Here is a 21626-nt window from a genome sequence, read left to right as displayed (position 1 = left end):
TATATATATATATATATATATATATATACAAGAAAGAGCAAGATCACGGAAGTGAATAACTGTACCAATTAAGCACACATCCACACACACACACGAAGCCACAAATATGAGTGAAGTGGAACTATTGAGCTAGTGGAATTAATATGGCTACTTAAGAGAACATGCAAAGAGAACGATAATTTGTCACAGGAACAAAACTAAATTGAAATTCAGTTACAGAATTAATTTGCTCCTTTGCGATTCTAAATTGTGTTATACCTTTTATGTATCTAAATGCCGTTGTGGTCTTATGTGAATTCCAATTTAGTATGGATTAAATTAGTTCTTTTATTGGCATATTACTTTATATTTTGTACGATTCTCGTAGGAATTAATTTTCTTTTTGAGAGAAACAATATAGAGACAATGAGCATTGAACAACGTATATTATTATCGAAAAAACATGTAGTATTTGAAAATTGTTTATGCTCGTAAATGCACTTCTTTACACTATTTGCGAGTTAATACAGCCTAAGTAGTCTTTTAAGAGGCCTAATCACTGCGAAATTAAAATACCGCTAATTTTACAGTAATTATGTGATATCTTCAAATAGACAAAAAAAAAATCGAAATGTGGAACATGATCGCGCTAGACAATATTATTTTCCATGAGGTACCGTTATCACGAGTCACCTAGTAGCTTTCTGTTTGCAGCCATTTAGAAACGCGAAAATAAATGCCGATTTTCTAATGTAGCTCGTTCTTCATCTTTAAACAACTCATCTGATATCAAAAAAGTTTTTTTTAAGAAAGACACGATAGAAAATTAAATAATGATTGATATACATCTGAAAAGAACATATGCTATTTTTAAAATATAGTAGTATTTGAAACAGTCACGAAAATTTGAAGTAACATATAGTTTCAAATAGCGTTTGAGTTTAAAAGAATTCAAAGCTATGGCCTTACTTCATGTGTGCGATAGGAAAGGGAACTTATAATTACTCAGCATTATTAACAAATCTTATTTGCATTTTTTTAAAAAATAGCGATTAAAGTAGTTTCCCCTAAAAATCTAAGTATTGTGTATTGTCTAATAATAAATTATTCTAGGTTCACATTGTAATTGGTTTAAAAGACTTTTAAAAGTTTATTTTTGACGTGAAATATGTCATTATTATGGCATGTTTCGATCACTATTCATTACGTATCGATCCTATAAATTTTAGTCGTAACAAAAATCATCATTAGTATGTTACAAAATTATCAGCGCTTATAGATTAGTACTTATCCTTTACGTACGAAATACCTGAACATTCTTTTTCTCATATTTGGAAATAATGTACTTTCTCCTCTCAGAAACAAGAAATGTTCATAAATTTGTTGCTCAGTAGTCTTATTAGAGAGGAGCTTTCTAGAGAATGTTTCTAATAAAAATTGTATTTATTGTAGAGAAAAATCACTATATTAACGAAAAAAAACATTGAAACATTCTTTATTCTCTTTCTTTCGTAGTAGCTTATTTCTTAGTTGTCTTTGTTCTTTTCTACCTATAAGGTTAGTTTACTTTAATATAGAGCTCTATATATATGGAATTTTTAGGTCTATTTCGTCTTCGTCCTTCTTTTTCTTCTTCTTTTTCACGAATTAAATTAATGTGATTTAGCCGAACTCCATACTGAACTTCGTGTGCGTGTGTATGTGTGTAGGTATTTATATATATAGTAAAATTAGAACATACAGTGTTTAACTTCCCCGTTTATAATCTTGAATTTCAAAATACTGTCTAGTCAATCTTAATTTTAGTATCTTTGCATTTTCTTCTACTTTTAAAATGTGAATTAGAAATAGTACACTTTAGATAAAAGATTTGATTGATTGATTTGGAGTTTAACGTCAGCAGTGAGGCTATATGAGACGAGACCTACTGATTAACGTGGAATCCGAACCACATGAGCTCCGCCGGGAATTGAACCCGAAATTCCCACGCTAAAGGCGCGTACGCTAACCGCTTTGCCACGAATGAGGTCAAACTATATTTTTTTTTAAAAAAAAAGTTACTGTGTTAGTAGTTAGGCTCAGTTTTCATTCACTTTACAAGAATTGTCTGATTCATGTTAAGTGTTGTTTTAGTATTCCAAAACAGAAATAACACACAGCTTTTTAGAGAAACGCAATGTTTTTATTAAATTATCGATATATAACAGTTTCGCCAACTAAGTAAATCTTCGGCTTCATCAGACATGTAAGATAATGTGTCTGATGAAGCTGAAGGTTTAGTTAGTTTAGTTGGCGAAATTGTTACATATCGATATTTTAATTCTAAAAACTTGTGGTTTGCTCAGAAGCTGTGTATTTTTTCTTATTTTCCGTTTACAAGAGTAATAGATTAGTAAATAAATATTAACTTAAAACACAACAGACATTGGAAACGATTTTAAAGTTTTTCCTATACTATCTTCTATAGTAATGAAATTTATTGTTAAGAATTCAGATAAACTGTATAGGTGTTGATATTCTTGTACAGTCACTAGCAAAAATAAGTGTACACAGTCTCCAAGATGTTTCGTCAATAACTTCCGAATAGAACGACTAATTGAAATAATTTCTAGTAGTCTTCGGAAAAAAACAAACTGACATTTTCTACATTAAAGACAACTGACTTGAAATTGATTAAAATTGAAGTTAAAACCGACTTACTCGGAAGTTATTCACAAAAGAACATGAAGAGGGTATATACATCTTGTTAAATTGGCTACTTAAACGCAGTTAAACCTGTTAGCCACCTACTTAACTTTACCTCATATTTATGAAACCATAAAAATACAATAATGTATTCGTATTATTACTTCGTAAATTTCTCACTTATGCAAGTTAGCTGTTTTTGTTTGTTAGAAAAGTGTTACTGCTTTCGAATCATCTTTAAATCAAAAACAATTTGAATTATCAGCACACCTAATGTAATAGTTAACTACAAAAATGTATAAATAATAATAATTTAACTGTTAACACTGTACCCTTATAATGCAATATAGGTACAAGCAACAGATGGTGACAAGGATCGACCTCAGGACATTGTGTATTTCTTGACGGGACAAGGAATTGATCCTGATAACCCTGCCAATAGTAAATTCGACATCAATAAAACTACAGGAGAAATCTTCGTCCTTAAAGTAAGTACAAATATTTGTCTCTTTTAAAATTTCATTTTGTCTTAAAATTTGTTTCTTCCTTTCTGTTTTCTTTGTGTGTCGTGTGTAATTTTTTAGTGTGTTTAGAGCTACGGTAGTTTGTAAAATGAAAACTTGGCTGTGAAGGATGTACTATTTAAATTGTTGGATTTTCAACCGTTGTATATGGAGATTAGTCTGGGTTTGACATCGTCCGCGGTTTAGTTTTCGATGCTAACGTTTTGCAACGCTCTGATTGCTTCCGTTTTCAAAGCTGATGTGGAACTGTACAGTAGTTAGATGTGAAACCAAAACTGAGGAACAATTTTATTGACGGAATGCTCACTGAGGCTCGTGTTGGGGAGTTGGTTGTACAGAGCATAGTGAAAAGCAACCTATTCCATATACTAAAGAGATATGGATCATCTTTTGTATTTAGATTGGACAGTTGCGTGTAGTTTTCCAAGTAGTGTTTGTGTGTAAAGAGTATCCGTGAGAAAAGACAAACAGCAATCTGCAAATTATCAGTGTATCTTGTTACATGTATAGGATATATATATAAATAATTTCGTCCAGAAAATTGATTTTTTTATTATTTAATACTGTAAACAAATGGCATACATTTTAGCGCCGCAAAGGTTTTTTTCTACAATGTTCTTAAAAACTACAAATAAGAATTTACCTTCAAAATAAAATGTTATTTTGTTTATCTCCAAGTGATCTATCGAATGAAGTATATCTTATGTTTGGACAATATTTAAGTTAAATGGAAATTAAAATTTAAGAAGAAAAAAACACTGACATGACAGCCCTTATAAGCCTGAGCCGCTCCAACGGCATCTGTCAGCGATCGGCTGAACTACTACCAGCCTATCGACGAACTTGTGATCAACGTGCTGCGTCATCCTGTCTGTACCAGGCATATCAGTAGCTTTCTATACCTAGTGACCGTCAAGTCTTTTATCCACTTTACTCCCCAATTTTGCCTCACGACGCTGTTTAAATGCCGAAAATTGAGAAGCACCGGCCGGGAATCGAATCCGGGACCACGAGGATGTGAGTCGAACGCTTTAATCACTAGATTATGATGTTCTTCATTAACATTTAAATATTAATGATAAATTTAGGCTTTATCTCATTAACCGTACTATATCGTCTTTTGCTAGTGTCATATCAAATGAAAAGTTTAATGGGTGTATGTTTTCGTACCAGTTTCACTTAAATAAGTGGCATGGTTCTTGTTTAGCTTGATTTTTTAGGTTTACAAATTAATTAGCTTCTCTTTCTCTATTTTTTTTTTCACAAAACTATGCATGAGATTTTAACGCTGACGTATATAATTATGTTTTACTCAATAAGATCTATGTGTCATATTTGGACAATCTTTCCCCATTAAACGCTCCCGTTAAATGCGTGTCCGTGAGTTTTCTTGGAGTACTCCCGTTTCCTCTAACATTTTCATTCCACTAATTCTTCCATCATCATTCACTAGCCTTAATCATCATCTTCCTTAGCCTAAAGGGAATAATTGTGAGATGTTAACCTGAAATATTTCATTTTATACTGTAAAGTTTTAAATTGTCGCTTGATATAGCCATAGTAGCGTATATTATGCAGGTTTTTTGGAACGTATCTGTAACAAATTATACTGGAAGTACGCTATAAATCTGTCTGTACGGGCTCGGGCCTAGCCCGCGGGCTTAAGCCCGACCCGGACCGCGGGCCATACTCGGGCCTACAAAGCATATATCACCACTTCGGGCCTGGACCGTAAATTTTTAAATATACAACTATATTTCTCGGGCCTACCTTTGTAAATATACCGTACAACGATATTCACTGGACCGTTCTTTCTGAAGAACTTTTAAAGCACAACTGCAAAATTAAACCTCTATTTGCTGTAAATAAAAATACAATTTTGCATTAGTTATTACGTTTCTGTAACTTGGGTTCATTTCGGTCACATTTCATTAACACACGAGCTCGGGCCTAAATGCTAAAACATATTTCGGACTCGGGTCGGGCCTCAATTATAAATTCACGGGTCAGGCCTGGCCCGTGCAGACCTCTAGTACGTTATATATGAAGGTAAAGGGTCCATATTCTTTCTTGACTTCGACACTCATAAAAGTAATGTTGGCACCATGCTCCAGTTCCTTTGCTCCCATCCTCCTGCCAGGTTGCCCCATTTTAAAGAGCCTGGCTGAATCCCAGAGTCGCATTAGAAAGAGAAAATCTTCCTGCCACCGGGAATCAAACCCGATCTGCCTCATTGGCAGTTAGATGCCTTATCGACTGCGTTACTGAGTCTCCAAACGTTATGCAAAGGTAATACGTACTAAAGATGTGTGTCCACATAACGTGTTCAAGGATACATAATGAAAATGGAAACAATGTATACATGCTGAACACTATTTAAAAATATATAATATAGAACATTGTGTAATTAGACGTTTTCTGGTAAAAGTTCAAATTATCTTCTTGTTTTTTGTCGTAATAAATTTGTTCATCTTCTCATTCGTACTGTATTGTGCCCACTTGCGTAGAAAATTATCAAGATTCCCACAGCAATACACAATGATAAGCATTAAGAAAATTTCGGGGTATTGCAAAAATTAGTCACAGTACTTTGCGAATAGATTTCTCACATCAAAATAAGAAAAGTTTATATGGACCTGTGGTCGGATGTGCATAGTTTCGTAGTTATAAGGGTGCGTAAACGTGAAAAAATGAAACTCAAAGGTCCATACATAGTCCCACTAATATAGGACGGATCGTAGTCAGGTCAAGACATCACTGAGGAATTGGTATGTGAACTATCCAAATATCCATCTGTCAGAATCTTCAGTACTTGCACAATCATTTTTAGAATCTGTTTGGGAGTACTCTCCACCAACCTCTCTAAAAATTAGTATGCATCTACTGGAGCATTCTTAAACATGGATATTTGGATGATTCACATACCAGTTCCTCAGCGATGTTCTGACCCGACTACGACAAGTCCCATAGTAGTGGAACTATGAACTTTTAAAGATCATTTGTTTCACGTTTCCGACACCCTATAACTCCGAAACTCTCCACTTTTGAGCACAAGTCCATATGATTCCTTTTTTTTTTTCTTATTTTGATGTAAGGAATCCGTTCTCAAAATATCGTGACACATTTTTCTAACACCCTGTATATATTATATCATAAAAGAATATTATGTTGTTCTTTTGTGTCATTTAACTGGATTATCTTTCGTTGAACTACTTCCAGTAACCAATGTCTCTCTTGTGTTAAGAGAACAAACACACCCACCATTCTCTCAGAAGGCAATTTTCAGAACTCAAATTATTTTCGTCTGCCAACCTCTTGTTTCGTTCTTTTATTTGATTTTTTTTTCTAAATCTTATTTGTTTGTGTGTATGTCTTCTTATTTCTTCATTTCACTCGAACGAAGAAGAAGAAAGAACACAATAGAACTGTCAAGATGTTGTTATAAATGTCCCAAGCCAAATCGTGCTGACAGTCGTTTCGCCCCCAAGGGTATAATTTATCCCTTTTAATTAATAAATGCAGACATGTTCGCTAATAAATCATAACACAAGAAATTTTCCCACGAATGTGAAGTCAGGGTATAAGAAAGAAAGAAAGAAAGAAAAGAAGAGAGATATTTGTAGTTTGTTTTCTCTCTTTCTTGATCACGTTTTCTCTCTCTCTCTCTCTCTCTCTCTCTCTCTTTCTCACTCTCTCTCTCTCTCTCTGACCCATTTTCGTTTGAAAGAGACAAATTGGGAAATTATGTTATGAGTTATGTCTCTGTCGACCAAATAATAAAGGCTATAAAGTATGCTATAATTAGTGAGATCCAATTATAAAATAATAGTTCGCAACTTAACGTTTATCGTTCTCTTTTTCATTGCGAAGGACTCATGTTCGATGCCTGGTAGGGGGAGGTACTATATTCCAGTCGTAATTTAAATTGAAGATCTATGTCTCATATATTAAACTAAGAGCTTAAAATGATTATTCGAATATACGAAGCTTCTTCTTTTAAGTAAGTATTGTTTTGAAATAAAAAGAAAACAAATATACTTTTTGTAATAATTTGATTTTTGCGTGAAAGCCTGTACCTTAATCTATTTTTCTATATAGTTTCTACCAATATTAAGGCATTTATCGTATTGTACAACTAGCTTTTGAATACCATCCTAATAGAAGTCTGCCGCCTGATTTTACAACTATTACAACACGGTCGTTGTGACCTCATCATTGTCGTCGTTGTGCTGACCACTCAGATACTTCTTCAAGTGCACGAACATGTGGTAGTCACTGGGCACTACATCGGGACTCTACGGAGGATGATCAAGTTGTTCGCAGCCAAATGATGCGATGATATTTTGAGCTTGAATTGCCGCGTGTGGATGGCCATTCTCATGAAGCAAAATGATCCTCTTACTCACCATACCACGCCTTTTGCTTTGGATTGCACGACGCAGTTTTTGTGAAGTCTCATAATACGTCGTAGAATTTATTGTGTCACTTTACTAATGCACTTACTGTGTCACTTTACTAATAAAGTGTCCATACACTTTACTAATCTGGCGATGAAGTTTACTAATCAGGCGCTTTCACGTTGTTGGTTCTAAGAAAATGAATCACATTGCGTATTTCACAGTCAACTTGATTTTCAATCGGCGGAGGCATATTAACTACTCACAAACTAAACGTAAACACGATCAAATGTTCCCACAATGGCGTCTGTGGCTTACCAACAGATGAAGGTACTAGCCCGCATGCGCGAAATCCCAACTGCAATTTTGCGTACCACCCTATATACTGTATATTTCTGAACTTAGGAAGAGGGCTTTTTTATCGCCGCAATTCCGTGCTCAAAAATATGGAGTCCGGTGGTGTCGTTTGGGAAAAGCAGAGAGAAGGCCTCTCTAAGTTTGAGAAGCGCATGCTTTTTTTTAAAGAATTGTATATTAACCAAGACGAAAAGATGTGAAACTTCTATGTTGGTTGCTAATTTTGTCTCCTTCCCCTGTCAAAATTTGAAATGACAATTCTGATGGGGTCGGCCATATTTAGGAATATATGATGTAAAACTTCTCCTTACTGAACTAAATCACGAGCTTTCACTAAACTCAAACTTTGCTCTCTTCCTTGCTTACCGCTTTAGCCTTGAATTTTCGTAGATTCAGTGGACCCGTCCAATCAGGAAGACTAAGGAAGATATGTATCTGATTTTTTTTTTTTTTTTTTTTTAGTTTTATAGTAAGTTCTGAGAAAAATAACCAGTATGTGCTGTAGATATATTTTTGTAATTCTTTTTTTTTTTTTTTAAATATGAGGTCGTCTTGGATTATTGAGAAATATTCGGTAGAGTATTGAGACCTAGAGTGTCCCCAGAATATGTTTGGTTTCCGTCCTTATCCTTCTGTTATGTCCGGAAATGAATGATTTTCCGGTTTCAATATATTGGATTCCTATAGTTTGAACATCTACACGTACCGTAGTTTCACGTAAAATGAAACTCATATTCTTTTGTGTATATATATGTAGAAGTTCCGCTAACCAAAGTCACTTTGCACACCTTTTGTAAATCATATAAAGTATCCAAGTGAGGTGTTATACATTCTAATGCCTTATTTCATTCTTAAGAGTATTAATTTTGATTTAATGTTTCAGCAGCATTCGTGTTTAAATGGGCAACCATTTCCTGCTTGCTAACTTTTCCTCGTGTACATTTTTCTTTCATATTTTGTATATGTGTATGTGAGGGAGAGTGTGTGTTGGTATGTACCACCTGACGAGGCTTGTAATAAATGTTAAAATGGTGACAGACAAAATGCGTCATCTGCAAAGCGACGGGAACAAAACAAAGGATTTAAAAAAAAGAAGTGCATACACATTCATCAACATCCGGCCTGTGTTTCAACGTTTTTCATTTTCTCTGTGCCCTATGATCTCGGAGGTCCAAATGGATGGACATACACGGCTAAGCTACTTGAGAGGTGTACTAAATGTATGTAACACAAGCAAGTGTCGTGTGTATAATATATTAATTCAGTGTCCTACGTCTAATTAAAGACATGGATAGTAATAAACGATTTTTGTTTTATCTTTTCTGCAAACAAATTTATACATACAAACTATAGGCTTTCGGCTGGCAAAATAGTTAATGTTTCTATTTTACGTACAGAGACCCGGGTTCAATATCCAATGTAGTTTGAGGTGTATGTCCACAGATAAAGAGAGAGTTAACACGTGTCCTATCCGTATATACACAGTACTAAATATGAAGCGAATACACCATCGAAATGTCTAAGTTATTCCACTTTAATATTAGGAAAGTAAAACTCTTGCAATTGTAAAAACCGTGTAGAAAAAAATCTGCGTGTTTATTGTCATTGACTAATAATCCCTCAGCCAATATCTCCTACCCTCAAGCAGTGGCTCGAACAAACTTATTGGACTGTTTTTTTTTTTTTTTTTTTAAGATTAAATACGACTAACATACATAGTCACATCTGACTTATTCGTGAAGCTGTGTAAAGGGTGCTTTATCTTCACTCTTATCAGGCCTGTAGCCAAAATACTAAGACAGGGGTGATGATATCATCTTAGGAAGTTAACTTGAGTCCACATCCTTCACTACTTTCTTTTCGAACATAGATTTATCAAAACAAACAATTGGAAGATTTCTGGGGACTGAAAGTAGTCGCAGAAGGATTGGAGTTGCCCTAGCAACCAATAGCAGCAGGTTCGAGTTATATAATTTGATGAGACTTCTATAATTCTTGTACTATGGTGAACAAAAATAGAAAACCTCAGTTTCTTTATGATTTTTGTAAATCAGGATGTTTCTCATGACCCTACAATGTATTTCTCTCGAGAAGTCCATGAAGGGAAAAATATATTTTACTTGTTAATGAATGAGAATCCATCAGTTGTGGAATTCTTAAAAAATACTAATATTTTTATAATGCATCTGGAATCTAAAGTGTTATCAAATATACCACAATATGTTGTTAGTATATTGTTTCCATTAAATCCAAAGAGAGATACCCAAGAGGGAGATTCCAGCCTTACGGGAACTGGAACAAAGTTCTTGTTGAGTATTGGGTTAGGAATGAAAATGAAAATGTACTGTGAATAATCCATTACCAAGACAGCGGTAAATTATACAAATATACGGAATCCATATGTTTACTACGAAAATCTCTATGACACATACATTATCCATATGTCTCTTTTCCCACTTAGATTTTATATCATGCCGCTACAAAATGTTTGACATTTAACAGTCTTCCTTATATTGCATACGTCAGCTACATGTTGCTTACGTTCATCTGTAAGTGAGATCCTGACCGCCTCTATACGATTCTTTCTTTCTTACGAAAAGTACGTATAGATAGAACACTTATTCGGGAAGTACGTGTAAAACATACGTTTTAAGTTATTTGTTTGCTGCAGGATATTAAATAGTCTTGTACGTTAAGTCTAAAGCTACAAGATTTACACATGTAACCTACGTTTTTACGTATGACACATATAATTTTTTCATAGTGTGATGCGACAAATGTGTACTCAGCCGTAGTTTATGTGCTTCGTGCAACTCTGTCGAAGGCATCTAGTCATTAGAGCATGACTGAAATTTTCAATACGCGAAGAATTCTTGAAGTTAGGTATAGTGAGGTAAATTCAGATTTCCAGAGGTATTATGTGCTTACCGTATAAGCAGCTAAACGCCATGGCACTAAAAATTCACGAAAGGTTAGAGGCCAGACGATGATGTGATCAGCATATTGATTCCCATCTACATCACTATTGGATTTCTGGACCAGAGTTTGGTACTTTTCGTTAAAGTTATTCCCCAATTGCTCATCGAAAGTTGAATCCAAGACCACGCTCGCTAACCATTATTTCAAGAATTCTTGACAGTTTGTTTTGTGTCGTGATCTTGTCAGCATAGTTGTAACTTATGTCAGTTCTCTATTTGTTGACAGTTAAGTTTCTTGAGTCAAAAATGATTAAAGATCAGACAGTGTAAAGAAATATGGAACAAGAGCTGGAAATACCCAAAAGAGAAAGATGCATCCATCTACATACATCCAAGTGTGTGTGTGAATTGATACGAAATAGCCCATTCTATTATTTTTTTTTCCTCTCAAGTACTTTTGTGACAACAACAATATTTTCCTCCCTAAGATGAAACATGATGCATAACTTTCAAAATGTGGTGTGGAAATTCACATAAATATTACAGTTTTTTTTCAAGGTAACACTCCATATCTTTTTTCCTTTGTTGAAACACTGTCGTTTTTTTCTCTCTCTAACCAAAAACTTTGTTTTCAACTACTAGTATATCATCCGCATTCTCCTTTTTTTCATTTTGACATGGACAATGCCTAGACTTGGCAGCTACAATAGTTAGGAAAAGTTTCATATATATATATATATATATATATATATATATATATATATATATATATATATATATATATTTGTAAGTCTGAGTTGGTTGTCAGATACGCTTGAATGGTAGAGAAAAAGATGCGATCCGTGGTCGATCCAGCGTAACCTTCGAAATGGTCCGCCTATAGCATTTGTGTCCACATTTATCTTGACATAAATGTCCTTCCAATCGAATTTCGTTTTCACTCTCTCTCTCTCTCTCTCTCTCTCTCTCTATATATATATATATATATATATATATATATATATATATATATATATATATATGTTTTTTTTGTTTGTTTGTTTGGAAAAGTTGTCTTCTCGGAATTTTTCTTGCTTTAATTTTTTAAAAAAATCAGAGAGAGAAAAACTTTCTAGCTGTCCGATCCAACAGAATTTTGTCGCTCCTTATAATCACACAAAAGAGAGAGAGAGAGAGAGAAGAAAAAAGAGCTCGCTATCAGAGGTTTACGAAATAAAATTTTAGAGAATATCTTTTTCCTGGAGGCTTTAAAATATGTAGTTGGTAATATGTGATTATTGTAGCAGAAGGCTTTGTGTATATCTCCAACTTTTCTCTCTCTCTCTTTTTTTTAAAGGCCCATTTCAAGACAGTTATGAAGGTACTAGCTTTTTTGTTACGATTTTTAGAAAAAAAAATTGCCTGAGAACTTGTTATTATTAAAATATAGTCTTGCCGATCAGCATGATCAAACTTGTAATGCTAATGCCTTCCACCGAACTAATGATAAAACAAACATTTAAATTTACAAATTACATATATTCCTAAATGTTTATCCTGACATTGTAGAAATGGAAGGTCGATAGTCAGCTTTCCATAGAAAAGCTCTTCAAAAGGCATAAGAAAGTAAATTAGAGACGCTGCAAATGCTGTGTTCGTTTGTAATAAAAAAAATTGCTAAAGAAATCAATGGTGCTGAAGAGTCTTCATGTTATTCTTGCACGCTCCAAATCCACATGCATCCCACTGTTGCACTAGTCCGGTTGCATAAGCCGGCAGATTGTCAACAGTGACTGCTTTATCAGCTCTTAGCGCCTTGCTTATACCAGTTTTGTCGTGAACGGACCCCACTGTTCAAGTAGCAAGATATTTTCATGCTCCGGGTTCGCCCTTCAGAAAAGATCTCTTGAATAAACTCGATTAAACCTATTCATAATATTCGAATTTGAAAGGTCGAAAACTATATTTAGTGGTTTCAATATGTTCTGTCAAAGAACAAGCTCAAATTTCCCAGTAGACTTTTGATACGTAAGAAGCTGGTAACAAAATTTGACTTCGTTTTTTTTTTTTTTTTTTAACTGCTAGGGTAAAATGCGTGATTTTGCGTGCAGGTGCAGCGCGTTATATGCCGGATAATTTTTAATGTTAGGTTTCTCCAAAAATTGAACGATTGTTGAGTTCTGAGCAAAAAAAAAATAAATAAACTTTGTTAGTGTTAAACTGTGTTCCCAGTCGACTCGGGTTTTTGTTTTGGGTTTGCCCAAAAGCTTATGACGAGTTCTTTCGATTGTAACTATCAAATGAAGTCCATTCTGTCCTAGCACTCTGTTCGATCCAGGGCAAGTCTTTTATTTCAGGGGGGCTTGATGGCTCAGTGGTAGAGCGCTTACGTCTGGTGCGTGGGGGTTCTTGGTTCGATCACCAACCAAGTAAGTTTATGGTTGACAACATCGTGCCCGCGGGTTTTCTACTGGTACTCCCGTTTCCTACCACTTTCTCATTCCACCAATTCTTCCATGTTCATTCGCCTGCCTTAATCATCGTCTCCTTTAGCCTGAAAGGGCATAATTTTGGGACGTTAAACTAAAATATTTCGAGGAGCTCCTCCGTGGCTAAGCGGTTAGCATACGCGCCTTTGGCGTGGGAGACCCAGGTTCGATTCCCGGAGAGAGCTCATGTGGTCCGGATTCCACGTTAATCAGTAGTTCCACGTTTCATATAGCCTCGCTGCTGAACGGGACGTTAATCCTAAAGTCAACTCAACTAAAATATTCCGTTTTTTCAAACATTCCTCGAAATTTCAGTTTGTTAATTTCTGTCACCACAATTTGATCCCCCAGTTATTTTTAACACCATTTCTCAAAGTAAGATCCTTTTTGCACCATTCTTCTGCTGGCACAATATAGTGGAAATCTTAAACTACCTTAATTTCATAGGATCATAATTATAGTGTTCCTGTTGCTAAATAAATTATAGCAGCTGTACCAATGAAATGTCCATGGATATATTAAAGTTGTTAATTCATTATATTAATAATCGATATCCTTTTCGTTCATTAATATAACAAATTACAACAGATCAATCGGCACAGATGCTTTAATGAAACTGTCATTTACATTGTACCATTGTGCCGTTTTCTCTAACAAAACTTCATAGATTCCGAGGTATACTGTATGTAATGAAATGTATTTACAGTCCATATTAAATCGAAGCTTTTAATCCATCATAACTCTATCCAGTCCCTCTTAAAATTGGCCTGAAATGCGCTTTAATATTTGTTCTACGGTAGAATATCATTCAAAAGGATGTCTGATCCTCATATGATTGAAAATTTAATTTTTTTAAAAAAAAATGTAATAATGGAAGTCCAAAAAGGAAAGAAAGGGGAAAAAAAGAATAAACGTATGTATGTGTGTGTTACAAGGACATGTTTCCTTGCGTTCTATGTTAAAATCAAATCGGTAATGCTTTCCTTTTTTCTTTCTTTCTTTCTTTTCTCTTTCCACCTGCCACAGGATGATCATCATCGCTTTCTGTGTTTCATTGTTCAAAAGGACGAGTAAAGAGAGTTGAGTATAGAGGGCAGAAAGGGTTTCAGAGAACGGAAGGATTGGATAGGGTAGGATGGGGAAAGATGAGCCATGACTTGTGTGTGTTTGTGTGTGTGTGTGTGTACGTGATGAGCCGCTCTTATTCATTCATGGCAGAGAGCAAGAAAGAGAGGGAGGGAGCAAGAGCGAGTGGCAGCAGCATAGGAATAGAGGTCATTTACTAAAAGTGTCTGCTGTTCTGCTGCTGCTTCTCTCTCATCCTTGGTGTGTGGCACAGATCAATATCAATGTATATTCTTTGCTCTGTCTTTATCTCGATCTATCCTAAAAGTCTTTGTTTCATTCCAGGCGAAACAGAACTTTGTTGTCCAGCATACTAAAACAAAGGAATAACAAGTGAGGGGCGGAAAAGGCAATAAAAAATAAAATAATAAAATGTGGCAGAATTTTTCAGAAATTACATACTTTTTTTGCTTCCTTATTTTTGTCATATAAAAGTAACATACTTCTTTCATCGTGGAGAACTTTTCTTTGTTCGTAAGAATCAAAAAGTGTGAAATAGAAGTACGAGAAGGGTACGAGTTTTCCTACCTTCCTTTTATAATTTAAAATATTTTTCGTCTCAAAATATCGGAGACTAAACTCGTTTAATCGGATATGTACCGTACGTAAAAGCAAAAGCAAGTATGTAGAGTTGTACACTACCACTAATGTGATTGTAATGCGGAAAATTGAATTACACGTATTATCGACACATTCTTCTCTTCTCTCTGTCTTTCCCTCACTTTTCTCTCCCTGAAGCCATCCACTTCTCATGTCACGTGTGCTTCATTACCATTTGCTTTACCCATTATCCGATGTAGCGAGAATTCCTCTGTTTCGTAGCAAATGCTTCTGCGATCATGTATATAATGGCTGTCTGTGCCAGCATCTATTTCATTGCACATTGAGATTCTGTGCTTTTTTCTAAAATACATATCTAATCCCCTGTATTATGCAGTAACATTCACTATTATAACTGTTAACACATGGTGTAATATATATATATATATATATATATATATATATATATATATATTCATGTGGGTAAAGTTATCGATATTCATATATGCGTATGCATAAAGGTTTTGTCGATCTAGCCAATTACGTACGTATTCGGTGAGGCATTTTGAAAGTGTGTTGGCATGTCACTCTGGGTCACTTAAGTATTATATTTCCTGTGCAAACTGTTATTGCTGTAAAGATTTACATGTTCTGGTTTTTAAAAGTATTTGTGTTTATTCTAGGACTTAAACAGCCAAATGTCATACATAAACCAAACCAAACCACTTGGCCCTTTTTTAAGCCTTAGCTGCTGCAATGTCATCTCTCAGCGACTAGCTGAACTACGTCCAAACCCAGGGACGAACACGAGGTCAACGTGCTTCGTTGCCATGTCTCTAACCGGCGTATCAGAAAGTTTCTAGACCTAGTTGCCGTCACATCTTTTATTCACATAACTCCCCAGTTTGCTTCACGACGCTTTTTGGGCGCCGAAAATTGGGACCCATCGGCGGGAATCGAACCCAGGACTACGCGAACGTGAGTCCAACGCCCTTTCCACTCTCCAAATATCATGCATGGTATCCTAAAATTACATAACCTCTTTCCCTGCCGATATTATGTTCTTACTTTGAAATTTAGTGCGTAAAATTAATTATCTCACTTGACTGTTTACTTCTATTTCTTGTTATATACTGCAATAGCTTTTTGATAAAGTAGAAGTTTGTACGTACTCAGATAATATAATAAACTAGCAGGTGCCTCGATGCGTGTTACACGAGCAATATTTTTCGTTCTTCCTTCTCCAGCTGTGATATATAATTCGTGTGAACTTGAAATCTCGCAGGGAATCTGAGCATCTCATATGTCGGCATGTTAGTGAACTAGCTCCACCTTCTTTTCTTCGATTCTAAGTCATTTAAAAAAAAAAAACGCTGAAACGCGTGTTTAATTATTTGAAATGAAAAGTGTACATAACAGTAATCAAATTTTTGCTTGTAATAAGGGTAAAATTTTTCCACCAACGTAAGTTTCAGGTCTTTTAAAATTATATTAGTATACAATTGATTAAAATATTGTATTCTCTAAATATTGGGGGCAATTTCTCTCCTCAAGTAACGTCCCTAGTAAATACCAAATTTCATCACTATACTTTAGGGACTCCAAGATATAAACATTTTTATAAAATGTGCAGCTCTCATTGACCCTCTTCCATGTTAAATTCCCAAAAATCTTCTTTTAATGATATTTTACGTCACAAATTCTATGTACTATTCAAATGTCTAGTTTCTATCTTATGCAGTTCGACTTAGATGTTGATCAGTCAGGCAGGACTGCAGTAAATCGCCTTTCGTTTATGCAACCAGCACAACTTCGTAATTATTTTGGTTGCATAAGCGCCCAGGCGGGATGCGGCATATTTTTGCTGATCCTTTTCAAGTTTTTGAGTGATTTGTATTCGCTTTGATGTTGCAATAAATGTTGGAAAGTTGAGTTTCATTTTCTTTTTCCTATGTATCTTATAAATCATGCAATTTTAGTTGTAAAAAAAATATAAAAAATCATGCAATTTTAGTTGTAAAAAAAATATAAATGATTGTGTTTCTTGAAATGAGTTCTATCTATGAGATTCCTTGACCAGTCATTCTCAGTGAGATAAGTAATGCCGAAAAATCCTCATTATGTTCTCGTTTCTCGTTTCCACTGTGGTAACATCCACAATAGATTCAAGCTGTTCAGTTTCACAGTCACTTTGCGTATGCATTTTAACTTAATATGTGTTTTATATGTGCTGAAAATACGGAATACATGTAAAAACAAAGAGTGTTCGATAAGTTTTGCAGAATGGACTGTAACTTTTTAAATAAAACCACTAGGACCATCAAATTTTGTGTACTGTGTTCTTTGTATACATACATATGTTACTCAAAGTACTGCTGTATCTTAATTCAACTTTCTCCAAGATATTGCTGTCTCCTAATTCAATTTTCACAAAGGTATTGGTGTTCTTTAATTCAATTTTCTCCAAGGTATTATTATGTCTTAGTTCAATTTTTTATAAGGTATTGCTGTCACTTAATTCTATTTTCTCCAGCGTTTTCCTACTCTTATTCAATTTCGTCCAAAGTATTGTTGTGTTTTAAATTTCTCCAAAATATTGTTGTCTCTAATTCAAGTTTCTCCAAAGTATATCTGTCTCTTAAATCAATTTTCTCCAATATATTAATGTCTCTTCATTCAACTTTCTCCAAGATATTTCTGTGTCCTAATTAAGTTTCCTCCAATATATTGATGTCTCTTCATTCAATTTCCTAATTCAGTTTTCTCCAAGGTATTGCTGTCTCCCAATTCAATTTTCTCCAAGGTATTGCTGTCTCTTAATTCAATTTTGTCCAAGGTATTGCTGTCTCCTAATTCAATTTTCTCCAAGGTATTGCTGTCTCCTAATTCAATTTTCTCCAAGGTATTGCTGTCTCCTAATTCAATTTTCTCCAAGGTATTGCTGTCTCCTAATTCAATTTTCTCCAAGGTATTGCTGTCTCCTAATTCAATTTTCTCCAAAGAATTGCTGTCTCTTAAGGAGAAAGCACATATAAGTGAGTAAATAAAGTTTAAAGAGGGTGTAGCCAGTTGTATACGATATTCGGGGCTATTTTCGTATGAAACATTATCCTGTAGGCAACTACATTACTACAAAAAAATTACATTCAATAGCTTTCGTTTATATTTTCCCAGTGAATCAAATGTTAAATTTACTTGCGAGAGGACAGGAAATAGAAATAAGGATCAATCGTATTTGAAGACATTCTTATGATGCAGAGTGTGTTGCCAACACGGCCCTTATCACAGTTTCTGTGGATAACCGGATCATCACGAGGATTGAAAGCCATGTTTCTCTCACACACACAAACACATACACACACACAAGCACGTTAAATTGTGTTTACGTCTTTCCCAAGAAAAGAAAAAAATATTTTGAAAATGTTCAAAAGACGGATTTTTTTCTTTTTACAGATTGCCAAGTTGGTCTAACCTTCATTGAAATTCGATCCCCGTAGCCATTCTTCGCAACGGCATCTTCTATGTGTGACTTCTTTTTCGTTTCTTTTTGCTCTTCCCTATCTTCATTCCTTTTCCGGCTTTCATTCCTCAAACCTCCTTCCTTCGTTCGTAGCAAAGGCATCTTTTCATCGCCCTCAATCTATAACGGAAATATCTATATAGTTTCCCATACATAGCTGTGATGTCAGTGTGTGTGTGTGTACTCACATAACTTAAAAGGGTATGTGTTCGTTTTATCTTTCTAAAAATTCTTACTTCAGCATATGGACAATTCTTGTAAGATAATGGAAGTATGAGCTCCCGCGTGGCTAAATGGTTAGTGTACGCGCTTTCAATACAGGAGACCAATGATCGATTTTTTCGTGTGGAACGGATCCTATGTGTAAACTGTAGGTCCATGTGTCATATAGTCTCGGTGCTGAAAGGGAGGTGCTAAATTCCAAATAAGAGGATGAAAGATGGAGATATTCCCTTTGATATGTCATGTACTGGCGTAGGCCAATGGATCGGTTATCCTTGTTTCGTATAAAAAGAAAACAAACATATACCAGATTCATTAGCCTGTTCATTTGTCTCTTTGCATACGAACAAGGAGACAACCGAATCCAGGTAATCCGGTTCGGTTTGTCTCTTTTTGCATGACGAAGCAAAGATATTAAAATGGATTGGTTGATATCTTTGATGCGTATGCAAAAGAGACAAACGAACAGGCTAATGGATTGGTTAATATCTTTGATTCGTATGCAAAAGAGACAAACGAACAGGCTAATGGATTGGTAGATATCCTTGATTCGTATGCAAAAGAGACAAATGAACAGGCTAATGAATTGGTTAATATGTTTGATTCGTATTCACGTCCTTTATTAACAACGAGGCTATACGGACAAGGATGAGACCAACAGTTTGAAGTGAGATCTAAACGACTACGGAATGTTTGATGTTTTCTCCCACTGGGAATGGAACGCAGGACATTGTGCAGCTAAGAATACTCGCGCTAGAAGTTAGACCACTGAGGAGGGTGGGCTAATAGAGTAAGTTCTATAAGTTCACAGTGTGTATCAGAAATGTACAAACACGTGAGGCAAGCTCTCGGTCTCATTAACTGAAAGAAACCCGAATGAGTGTGAGCACGGGCTAATCAAGTCCGTTTGAAGGTAGTAAACTCGAGCTTTTAGTAAGGGTATTTGGTGAAGATAGTAAACTCGAGCCTTTAGTAATATCTTTAGTGATGATAGTAAACCCGAGCTTTTAGTAAGAGCTTTTAATGAAGATAACAAACCCGAGCTTCTAGTAAGGGCTTTTAGTGAGGATAGTAAACCCGAGCTTGTAGAAAGTGCTTTTGGTGAGGATAGTAAACCCGAGCTTTCAGGAAGGCTTTTAGTGAGGATCATAAACCCTAGATATTAGTAAGGCGTTTTAGTGAGGGTAGTAAACTCGAGCTTTTAATAGGGGGTTTTAGTGAGGATAGTAAAGCCGAGATTTTGTAAGGGGTTTTAGTGAAGATAGTAAACCAGAGCTTTTAGTAATGGCTTTTAGTGAAGATAGTAAACCCCACCTTCTAGTAAGGACTTTTAATGAGGATACTAAATCCGATGAGGTTAGTGAGCACAAAACCAAACAAGCGTTAGTTTCATTAAAGATGACGAGCCAGATCTCGAGAGAATGCGTGACTACAGTCTTATCAAGAATATAAGCATGAGCGTTCGCGAGTCGAAGTGAACCCTATTTGCAAAATGACCTTCTCTGGTATGTACCCGTTTTGAATATAGTGCAGGACGTGTGGCTACGCACATGACGCATTGAGCGTTAGTCGCAAAAGTACCTTCGAGTGAACTGGAAATAATATGGGAGGATAAGGAGGATAATATAGAGTTTAGAGAAGTGCGTAGTAAAACAATCCTCATTGAATTATATTCCAACAAGGAGAGTGAGGGAGTTTCAAGAGTTATACCTGTCCAGACTAGATTATCTCAGAAGATTCTCAAGTTATGAATGAAACTTGGTTTATATATATACTAGTACAGTCAATAAATTCGTGGACTGGTACCAGAATATACCCAACCAGTAGAACCCATGATTTCTATGCTCGATGTGAACGTCCACTTCACACAGACAATTATACACATCCACACTGACCTTCAAAATAGTTCAAGTACCATTTTCTCTTCCGACCTGCCTTGTCTCGTTAGTTGTGGATCATAGAGGAGACATCATGATTAATCTCCTGTTATTATCTGGTTCAGGAGAGTTCCATCAGCGTCAGCACTTCTGATCGTTCGTCTTGTGTCAGAATGCGTGAGACACGGTGCTGGGCGACACGCGACATTTTCAAGTAGTCATCCGTCAGAATGTTGTGACACGTATCATGGCTGATCCGTACTCCTGCTGCGATGTCATCTATCGACTGGAAACAGTTAGCGCACACAACCATTGCAATCTTTTCGATCTTACGCTTCGTTCGGACTGTTGTTGGCCGACCTACTGGTTCATAATCCTCTAAACTGTTTCTCTCCTCCGTAAGCAGTTGGTGACACTTATACACTGCCTTCGGCCCAGAGCGTTGTCACGCTACACTTGCGTGATCATCTGCAACGTTCCTGCAGCGGATTTGCCTAGTTTTGGGCAGAACTTGATGTTTGCCCGTTGATCAAACTGCGACATTCTCCAAATCCGCTGTGGCGCAATAAACTCCTTTCACAACAGAAACAGTACATATGTTTACACTCTATGCACAGACCTGCCTCTTGCTGTGTTGAGAGATGAACTTCCAATGCTTCCTCCAGGATATCACTTATTAGCTATAATATCCCACTAGTGCCACACTGCGTCCAGTCTACGAACTTATTGACTGTGTGCGCGCGTGTATGTGTGTTTCCACCACATTGAAATCCATCGTTCGAAATTAATTTTGGAATATAGTTAGAACTTGACTCGAACAGGGTTTTCATCGTTCGAAATTAATTTTGGAATATAGTTAGAACTTGACTCGAACAGAGTTTTCATCGTTCGAAATTAATTTTGGAATGTAGTTAGAACTTGACTCGAACAGGGTTTTTATTCATATCATTTTCATTAAAATGTACATTCCAAAGAGAATAGAGATTCAAGTAGGCCTACATCTTCCAAACATTT

General features: G+C 35.6%; 1 protein-coding gene across 5 annotated transcripts in view; it reads left to right on the top strand.

The window, feature by feature from the left end:
* The window catches only part of LOC145686523 (neural-cadherin-like), a 698042-nt gene that overhangs the window by 598877 nt on the left and 77539 nt on the right, over positions 1 to 21626 (top strand). For all 5 annotated transcript variants that reach the window (XM_081759947.1, XM_081759925.1, XM_081759936.1 and 2 more), the window contains exon 5: positions 3015 to 3152. In XM_081759947.1, coding sequence (XP_081616073.1) covers positions 3015 to 3152 — 138 coding nt within the window. The remainder of the gene's footprint in view (positions 1 to 3014; positions 3153 to 21626) is intronic.

The sequence above is a fragment of the Thermobia domestica genome, chromosome 1, assembly GCF_964235325.1.
Source record: "Thermobia domestica chromosome 1, izTheDome1.hap1.1, whole genome shotgun sequence".
Lineage (NCBI taxonomy): Eukaryota > Metazoa > Arthropoda > Insecta > Zygentoma > Lepismatidae > Thermobia > Thermobia domestica.
Note: the sequence above shows the minus strand (reverse complement) of the source record. Positions and strands in the feature narration are given on the sequence as shown.